Genomic DNA, 10,000 nt, shown 5'->3' with positions numbered 1-10,000 from the left:
CCCATTGTGCTGAATGTGTTGTAAGCTTCAACATCCTGGACGCTGTTCCTCCACTTTCGGCGCACTAATATGTAATCGAGTTGCCGCAGCGAGCCTATCCTACTTGTGAAGGTCCACAGTTTTCCTGGTCGTTTCTGAAACCAAATGTTAGCTACTATCAGGCTGTGCTCTGATAATACTGATTCTACGAGGTACTTTCCATTTCTGTTAGTTACAACATGATATGTGAATGGAACTACATCCGGCCCTAATCTTGCATTGAAATCTCCAATACAAGCAAGAAAATTGTGCGCTGGGACATCCTGCAGGGTATTACTCGTGTCGTTATAAAATCCCTCGACTTCAACTTCATCCGCACAGTTGGTAGGTGCGTAAACAACAATCACAGTAGTCTGAGGATTGCCATTAAATTCAGCCGTCATGATTCTTTTGCTGATTCGCTTGGCTTTCAGTAGAGCTTTTCTTGCTTTCTGACCCGCTAGCAGAAGTCCAACTCCACCTTGCATGGGATGCTTGTGCTTCATTTCTCCAGCCTGAAGAGGTAACCAAATATCTGGAACAGACCTTTCTAAACTCAATGGGGTCATCATGAATGATATGATGTTCTTGCTCTCCAAGTATTTCTATGCCTTGGTGCTGAGTGCATTGCTCTAGTTCCAACACTCTGTTTTCATCTCTTAAGGTGCTTGCATTGCATGTTGCAATGAATAGAAATTTCTTACAACGCAGAAGGGCCTGCAAACATCTGCTGTTCTCAGACGTTTTCCCCCATGAAACATGTTTAACGGATACGTCGTCATTCTGATGATCTGAAGATCGCCTAGCTTCAGTATTGCTGGCAGAGTTCCGGCTCACTCCCGGAGCTGGAAGTATAAGATTTGCTGAGTCTAATGAATTCATTGTGGTTGTCTAACAAAGCTTATAATTCACAAGGGTCGCCACACCTCAAGTGAATACTGTGGGCCGAGCTGGGATGAGATCCTCTCTTCACCCCCATTTTATGACACAAGCGGCGTCAGTAGCTTCTTCCTGTAACAAGAGAATAAAGCAGGAAGCACCACCTATGGGTATTCACCAGATTGATGGGCATACACGCCGTAACTCAGGCAGGGGAGGCTCAGGGTGTGCTGTCACTTGCCCAAGGTGAGCACCCAGACTAGTGGAGGGAAGGAGGCGTCCTACTTCTCCATTCTAGATCGGCTCCAAGCTGGGCCTAGCCACTGCCCCTCCCCGTGTAGGGGAATTTTGATTAAACGGTTTTTTTGCCACATTATCGGACAACATTCTTGCCAAATTTCAGCGAAAAAGGATGGAAACTTGCTGTAAATGAACTGGAAACGTGCGCCTCATTTGATTAAATTTTAGTTAAAGCAAAATACACTTTATGGGCATAGTTTAAACCAGGTAGGTAGATATAGGATATATGTTTTTCCATTGTTTTCAACCACTTTCTTTTCTTAGCCGATTTTGGTAATATTGTACAGTAGGCCTCGACACGCTATTCTATTTCTTTACAGACTGTTTCGTGCGCGCACCTCCTCCTCTCGTGAATGAACGTGGAATGTTACCCCCGAAATATAATTATGCTTGTCAAATAGGATCAAAATGTCGAAATGTCAATATATATGTTCAAATTTCGATATGTATGTCCAGATCCAAATATAATTGTCGAAATGTCAATATTTATCTCCACTTGCAATATATGTGTCCACAGTTTGCAAAAATATATGTCCAAATCGATGTATGGATCTCGTTTTATATTGCCTCGTTTTAATGTATTTTTCGACATATATATCGAGGCTGCAGTGTCGTCTTATGGAAATGAGCTGACCCGTATCCGAAAAGAACGAAAGCGAGGCTGTACCAATCAAAAACATGGCGGCTCAATGGATTCCAAATGTTGATGTCTTCTTCGATTCTCTTGTCCGTGTGATACACGGCGCCAGAAGTCAGTTGTCCACTGATGATATGGATAGACACTTAAATAAAATTCTTTTCCTTTCTTTTCCTTCAGAAGTTTGTTTAAGGCATGTGCAGGTAATTTGTTGGAGATCTTGTTTGAAGTTTGTCCTTTCTTGGTTGCCGTATTTTGTCGATTCTTGTTCCAAGCCAAGCTGGCGTGTTTCAATGAGGAAAAATCAAAATGTGAATGATCTCGTTCTCAGAGACAAAGTGGAATAAAGTACATCAATAAAACTCTAATTTTTGACCTTCAACTGACAAAGTTTCCTAACGATCTGTCACATTACGATCTAGTATGTCTATTTCTAAGTTTAGCGTAATTCCTATTCGATGGCATTTTGACAGTTGACTCTGAAACGGCTTTTTTCCTTTTCGTTTGCTTGCTAAGGATTTCTTTGTTTTCTTCTAAAACTCGTGCGATTCAAGAAAAATTCATTGACTAACTGGTGAATTCCACAGTAAATTTCACTTGAAAAAAACGATATTGCACTCATCCCTTCGAGATTCATGCGATAATCTGGGATGGTCGGGGACAAATCGGGAAAATAGGAAGCACTTGGGCTTTCCCAGCCCATCAACCTCAAATTCTCCTCGAAGGGTCCGAGAATCGAGTACGTCTCTGAGATTTCTTATGAATGCAGTTAACATCTGCAGATCTCGAATGAAAGGTTCTTGACCGGGCCTTGATTTCGCTACTCTAGACAGTAAAAAGGGAAGGAATTTTATTTAAGTGTCTAGTCGTTCTAGCGCTGGAGCACTAATTGGGGACACTATAAACTGAAATTAACAATGAAAGTAAATCAAGTCAAATGTTGGTTTTTGAGGAGAGGGGAAACCGTAATACCCGGAGAAAACCTCTCGGTGCAGAGTAGAGAACCAATAAACTCAGCCCGCATATGACGCCGAATCTGGGAATCGAACCCGGGCCACATTGGTGGGAGACGAGTGCTCTCACCACTGCGCCATCCCTGCACCCCTGCAGTAATAGCGTTACTGTTTGTTCTTACTCGTCTATTTGACGACACCAGAATACTGCGCTATCTATATCATCAGTGGACAACTGACTTCTGGCGCCGTGTATCACACGGACAAGAGATTCGAAGAAGACATCAACATTTGGAATCCATTGAGCCGCCATGTTTTTGATTGGTACAGCCTCGCTTTCGTTCTTCTCGGGATACGGGTCAGCTTATTTGCATAAGATCACACGCCGAAATATATGTCGACACTGCAGCCTCGATAGATATGTAGAAAAATACATTAAAAGGAGGCAATATAAAACGAGATCCATACATCGACTTGGATATATATCAGTTTGCAAACTGTGGACACATATATTGCAAGTGGAGATAAATATTGACATTTCGACATTTATATTTTGATCTGGACATACATATCGAAATTTGAACATGTATATTAACATTTCGACATTTTGATCCTATTTGACAAGCATATATAATGTCAAGCTTGCTTGTTCGCTGTTAAAAATGTCAAAATTGGAATCGTTTTACATTTGAGAATCCGGCAAATTTTGAAAGAATTTCACCAAACTTGAAGCGCTAAACAAGTGAACTTTAAGCTAATAACTACTGACATAATTGAAATTTATAATCTTCCTAATAATGAAAAGATTAAATTGTAGGTCAACAGGTATTTAAGATATGTACATAGGCAGGCTTGTTCTTGATTAAGAAAAAATCTCTAAAATCTCTAATTGTGGTACTGACTGACAGGAGGAATTTACGCTTTCCGGAGCCGTCGTTTGTTTGCTACAAGTAGCTCTGGGCATAACAAAATATTTCTTTGGCTCACTTATAAAGTGTTGCAAGATCAGTAATAGCTTAAGAGCGTCTGCCTGAGAGACCGGGGCAGACTTGGAAATGAAGGTCGGCCGATGTCGCTTAAAATTGGTGCACAAAGTACTTATGTCGACTTATGTAATATGCCAAAGTTTCAGCTTCAACGACGTTTTTTTAGCCGAGTTCTGGATATCAGCCCCTCAGGGGTCGCCAGAGGCTGATTTTCAGTGCAACTTTGGCCACTTTTAAATCTCTCTTTTAGCAACATGAAATTAATTTCAGGCAAAAACAAAACCATCTTTGTAAAGCCCTATCCTTAGGCTTTTATGGGTGAGAACATTAGCTCATGGAAATTTTTCGCTAGCCTGTGGCTGTTATCACAACTTGGTCATAATTGAAGCATATGGGAAGCAACCGGAAATGGCCTGTTTTTCAGACCAAATATTTTCCATGCCCATGTTTTATATCTTGAGGTCTTAGTATCCCTGCAAAGTTCAGCCCTTAGTTTAGTAATATCAAGAAAAAAATACTAAGGTTGAGGCTTTTTACTAAGAAAAAAACTTACGAGAAGATGGCTAACCAGGCCACTTCCGGTTAAAGTTTCAACAAAGCGTGTCTGCAAAAATCAGCCATTTAATTTCGATTATCTTTTTTCCTTCCAAGTTATGGTTAAAAGAGACCCTGAAGTTAATTGTCACCGAAAAGACTTGCCGTTAATAAGAAATTTTTATGTGATTGTTTTAGGACCGATCAGATAGTGGTCGGACAGCGGTTATAAATTTCTTGGAAGAAGTCTTGAAAATAACGGACAATAGAGCCGCTGCGAAAACTCTCTATTTACCTAACAACACATCTCTTGCCGGTAAATCACAATGCAAAATTGCATCTTTTTCGTCCAAACTGCAATGTTAAGTTTATCTCCTTTGTTCAACTCGTTCAACGTATCACGTCTGTGGCCCGTAGTAATGAAGCGCTAATTAAATCAGGATATAAGCAAGCTTTGTAGTTCCATTCAGTAGCACTACAACCCACCTGTTTGGGCTTTAATATTTTCTGAAGAAAAAAGAACTTATCGGTCTCTTTAAATGCAACCACAACACCTGTCGTGACACTACTTGAGAATCGTTTTGAACCTTTAAGAAATTTCGAAGATAGTTAAAGCTAAATTGCAGTCACTCTTCCAGTCTATTTGCAAAGTGTCTGGATAAATTCACTTACAAAAAACGCTTACCTGGCTTCACTTTTACAGACATGCCCCTTTCCTACAATCCCTTAAAAGTGAGGTAACATTAGAAACTTTAGCCCCAGCGATAAATTGGTCGCAAGTGCGTCGTTGCCAGTTAGATATACACAGGTCGATTAATACCGTACGTGACGAGGTCATTGTAGTTTGCTGGCTATGACTGACTTGGAATTCAGTTGTTTTCTCGTGCAGATTCGTCTCCTTGATATTGCAGAGAACGATTATGATAGAACTTGTATGAGAACCTCAATGGCATGATTTGTTTACTGAATATTTATTCATACCCAGTGCCCCAGTGTAAATGGCGCACGTATGTTGTAAATGATTGATAACGACGTCCAACACGGTCCGTTTTCGCCGCCAATCCGCTAAATTGCTAGAAGATTACTCACGAGCACTCTTTCTCTTTCTCTCTCTCTCTATCAGTATTTTCCTTTTGTTGCTTTCTCAAACAGCACAGATCCATGGTGGCATCCATACTGCATATATATCCAATGATAGGACAGGGGTGGAGTGGGTTATCCTTCCGGCAAAGACTACTGTTTTGGCAACTTGGGAAATAAAATATTTCAGCTTTCTTTGAGCCCTTAAGGACTTGGGGTTTTTTATGGCACCCGTAGCTGCTGCAACTGGTTTAATGAAACGCATGGTCTCAACCTCACAAAGACAGGCCTTACCGAACATTTAAGAATAGCAACCAAAGATCAGCTATTTCAGTTCGACGGTCAACTTTATGAGCAGGTGGACGGTGTGGCCATGGGCTCGCCCCTGGGACCCCTTATGGCAAACGTTTTCCTGTGCTCCATTGAAGAACAACTGGATCGCAACAACAAGTTACCAAGTTTCTATAAAAGGTACGTCGACGACACATTAGCCACGATGCCGAATACTCAAGGCGCAACAGCCTTCCTTGCAACATTGAACGAATGCCATCCTGCTATACAGTTCACAATGGAAATTGCTGAAAACAACAAGCTTCCATTCCTCGGTATGATGATCGAGAAAAGCGGGTTGCTACCTGACAACAAGCGTATATCGTAAACCAACTGATACAGGACTGCTCTTACATTACCAGAGCCATGTCGATCAGCGGTACAAAAGATCTCTGCTGAATACAATGCTGAACCGAGCTTACCGCCTGTCATCAACGAAAGAATCTTTTACGAAGGAATGCCAACATCTCAAGCAGATGTTTACCAAGCTTAAGTACCCAGTGAAACTCATCAACTCAGCTATCGCCGGGTACACGAGTTTTACGTTCCAAAGCCGTCATGAAATTCCAACTGAAACTGACGCGGCTACACCAAAACCGGTCAGAATAACTTTGCCATTTAAAGACCAAAAATCAGCCGACACAGCAAGACATCAGCTGAAAGATCTTGGCCGAAAAATCGGAACTGACCTACAACCAGTTTTTACGAGTCGTAAGATCGAGGAAAAGCTCAAGATACAAGAATAGAAGCCCACTTTAATTAACCACCAATGCGTTGTTTACATTTTCAAATGTGATTCGTGCGATGCGGATTATATCGGTTATACCACACGCCATCTTCATCAACGCATAGAAGAACATAAAGCCTCTGTCATTGGCAAGCATCTGAAAGAAGCCGACGGCGTAGCGTTCACTAGCCTAGAGGAAATGTTTTCTGTTCTCAAGAAATGCTGCGGGAAAATGGACTGCCTAATTCACGAAATGTTATAATTCATTCGCGAACGAAAACCAAAGCTAAACACGCAGTCTGACTCAATACGTGCAAAAGTATTTATTTAAACATATACTGCACGAACTGACACGTTAAACACCAATAACAATGAACGCTCATTATTCTAATGAAGCTTATCACATTTTATTTGTATATAAGAGCTACAATTTTACATCAGTTTTAACATTCTACTTGATAATGAGGTCATGGAGACTTCGAAACGTCGTAGTTTTTTACCGTTAATTTTTATTATCAAATGTAGCTGTAGATCACATGAAAAAGTAAGTCTTTATGGACTCACACTAAATTGCGGACCCTTAACTCTGGTTTCGGTAATAAGAAGCAACCTAGGCGGTAATCGCCCTGGAGGGCCATTATGCATGCTGTAGGTGATAAGGTAAGTCGTCACAAGGCCTAGTGCCCGCTCGTACCTGGGGGAGCTTAAATTGGTTACTGCTCTTCTTTCCTGGACAGGATAATAATCACTCGTGCCCATTTATACATCTAGGTGGAGAAAGGCACTGTTAAAGAAAATTGCCTTCCCAAGACGACATGTCAACGCCCTACTAACCAGGACCGCCCGATCCAGAGTCTAGCCCGCTAACGCGCTATGCCAGTTCCTTTTTGTGTAGAATCCGGATGTAATGTGGACTTTAATCTGTCCTAAATCAACTATTGCAGATAGTTTCTTTTCTCGCAAATAAACAAAGCAGCCGGCAAGGTGTCCACTTTCTTTTGAAAGTGCTGGCCATTTATTTCTTCCCCGATGCATTTTCTTGATTTAGGAAAGATTAAAGTCCACATTACATTCGGATTCTACACAAAAAGGAACTGGCATAGCGCGTTAGCGGGCTAGACTCTGGATCGGGCGGTCCTGGTTAGTAGGGCGTTGACATGTCGTCTTGGGAAGGCAATTTTCTTTAACAGTGCCTTTCTCCACCCAGATGTATAAATGGGCACCAGTGATTATTATCCTGTCCAGGAAAGAAGAGCAGTAACCAATTTAAGCTCCAGCAGGTACAAGCGGGCACTAGGCCTTGTGACGACTTACCTTATCACCTACAGCATGCATAATGGCCCTCCAGGGCGATTACCGCCTGTTTTGTCCCGGTTTTGTCGCTTTTGTTCGGTCGTTTTGGATCGAGGGATTTGAAAGCGCCTGGGAATTCCTGGCTGGGAAACCAACCAATTTATCTAGCTGGCTGGGAAATTTCTTGTGTGTCTTGCTGGGAAAAAGGAACAGATATTGTTTTCCCAGCAACACTGAAAAACACGTGAAAATGCCTTAATAACATTTATTTTCATTAACTGGGGTATAATAATACATTTTACAGCAAATTGGACGTTGGGTGGCCCTGAGACTGGTAGAGTGACTGCAATTTGTGTTAAACGATTAGCTTTAACTATATTCGAAATTTCTTAAAGGTCCAAAACGATTCTCAAGTAGTGTCACGACAGATGTTGTGGTTGCATTTAAAGAGACCGATAAGTTCTTTTTTCTTCAGAAAATATTAAAGCCCAAACAGGTGGGTTATAGTACTACTGAATGGAACTACAAAGCTTGCTTATATCCTGATTTAATTAGCGCTTCATTACTACGGGCCACAGACGTGATACGTTGAACGAGTTGAACAAAGGAGATAGACTTAACATTGCAGTTTGGACGAAAAAGATGCAATTTTGCATTGTGATTTACCGGCAAGAGATGTGTTGTTAGGTAAATAAAGAGTTTTCGCAGCGGCTCTATTGTCCGTTATTTTCAAGACTTCTTCCAAGAAATTTATAACCGCTGTCCGACCACTATCTGATCGGTCCTAAAACAATCACATAAAAATTTCTTATTAACGGCAAGTCTTTTCGGTGACAATTAACTTCAGGGTCTCTTTTAACCATAACTTGGAAGGAAAAAAGATAATCGAAATTAAATGGCTGATTTTTGCAGACACGCTTTGTTGAAACTTTAACCGGAAGTGGCCTGGTTAGCCATCTTCTCGTAAGTTTTTTTCTTAGTAAAAAGCCTCAACCTTAGTATTTTTTTCTTGATATTACTAAACTAAGGGCTGAACTTTGCAGGGATACTAAGACCTCAAGATATAAAACATGGGCATGGAAAATATTTGGTCTGAAAAACAGGCCATTTCCGGTTGCTTCCCATATGCTTCAATTATGACCAAGTTGTGATAACAGCCACAGGCTAGCGAAAAATTTCCATGAGCTAATGTTCTCACCCATAAAAGCCTAAGGATAGGGCTTTACAAAGATGGTTTTGTTTTTGCCTGAAATTAATTTCATGTTGCTAAAAGAGAGATTTAAAAGTGGCCAAAATTGCACTGAAAATCAGCCTCTGGGGACCCCTGAGGGGCTGATATCCAGAACTCGGCTAAAAAAACGTCGTTGAAGCTGAAACTTTGGCATATTACATAAGTCGACATAAGTACTTTGTGTACCAATTTTAAGCGAAATCGGCCGACCTTCATTTCCAAGTCTGCCCCGGTCTCTCAGGCAGAAGCTCTTAAGTAGTAATTAGGGAAGAAAAGCATGAGATGATAACAAAACAATAGGAGGCTGTTCCTGGACCCCTAAGGACCAGTAACACACTTTATACTTTATACTAGTTATGCTGCTCGGATTTCACTTTTACTTTTCTACGCGCACGTGTTGAGAATAAAAATGGACCGTAGACGCTACGCCGATGTCGTAGCTGGAAGTTGTGACTCGGAGTTATTCTTTGTAATTAAGGACGGTGCCTACGATTGTTATTGCGCATACGTTCTGCACATCTCGAGATACTCGGATTTCCTATGGGTGATGCTTATTAATACAGGGGTATTTTTGCGCGGTTCAAAACTATGCGGAGAAAGCAGAACTTAGTAAGTGCTCTTGGTATCCAAAAAGAAAACTGAGGGTAACCATACATTTTTCAGAGATAATTAAGCTTCAATTTGGAAAAGAACGCCATACTTGCTTTGTATTTTAAAGCTTTTTACAAATATTGTTGCATGATTAATTATCTTCGAAAAATGCGTGGTTACCCCAAATTTTCTTTTTGGATTTCAATAATTAACAATTATTCGCCGAAGGCGAAGTGATTCGGTGATTATAATCCATCAAATATTTTCGCTAGCGCACGATTGGTCTAAACGCGTCAAGTGGGCGAATATTCCCCAGCTAAAACTGGGGAATATCCGAGGATATAGATATCATGAGGAGCTTAAGCCGATTCAGAAATTCTCGGCTGGACGTCTCCTGACGGTGTAGATATCCATCAACAAAGGCTAGAAACATAACACAAA

The 10,000-nt window shown here is 41.0% G+C and overlaps 1 protein-coding gene and 1 pseudogene across 1 annotated transcript in view; one reads left to right on the top strand and one right to left on the bottom strand.

The window, feature by feature from the left end:
- Window positions 1–587, bottom strand: part of LOC137995863 (craniofacial development protein 2-like) — a 687-nt gene extending 100 nt beyond the window's left edge. Inside the window, exon 1 of the mRNA XM_068841327.1 lies at window positions 1–587. This exon is cut by the window's left edge and continues 100 nt beyond it. Coding sequence (XP_068697428.1) covers window positions 1–587 — 587 coding nt within the window.
- Window positions 588–5,760: 5,173 nt separating this feature from the next.
- On the top strand, window positions 5,761–6,463 carry LOC137995862 (uncharacterized; annotated as a pseudogene).
- The last annotated feature ends 3,537 nt before the right edge of the window (window positions 6,464–10,000 follow it).

Source organism: Montipora foliosa, chromosome 3 (assembly GCF_036669935.1).
Source record: "Montipora foliosa isolate CH-2021 chromosome 3, ASM3666993v2, whole genome shotgun sequence".
NCBI classification, from domain to species: Eukaryota; Metazoa; Cnidaria; class Anthozoa; order Scleractinia; family Acroporidae; genus Montipora; species Montipora foliosa.
This window is presented reverse-complemented; position numbering and strand designations above follow the sequence as displayed.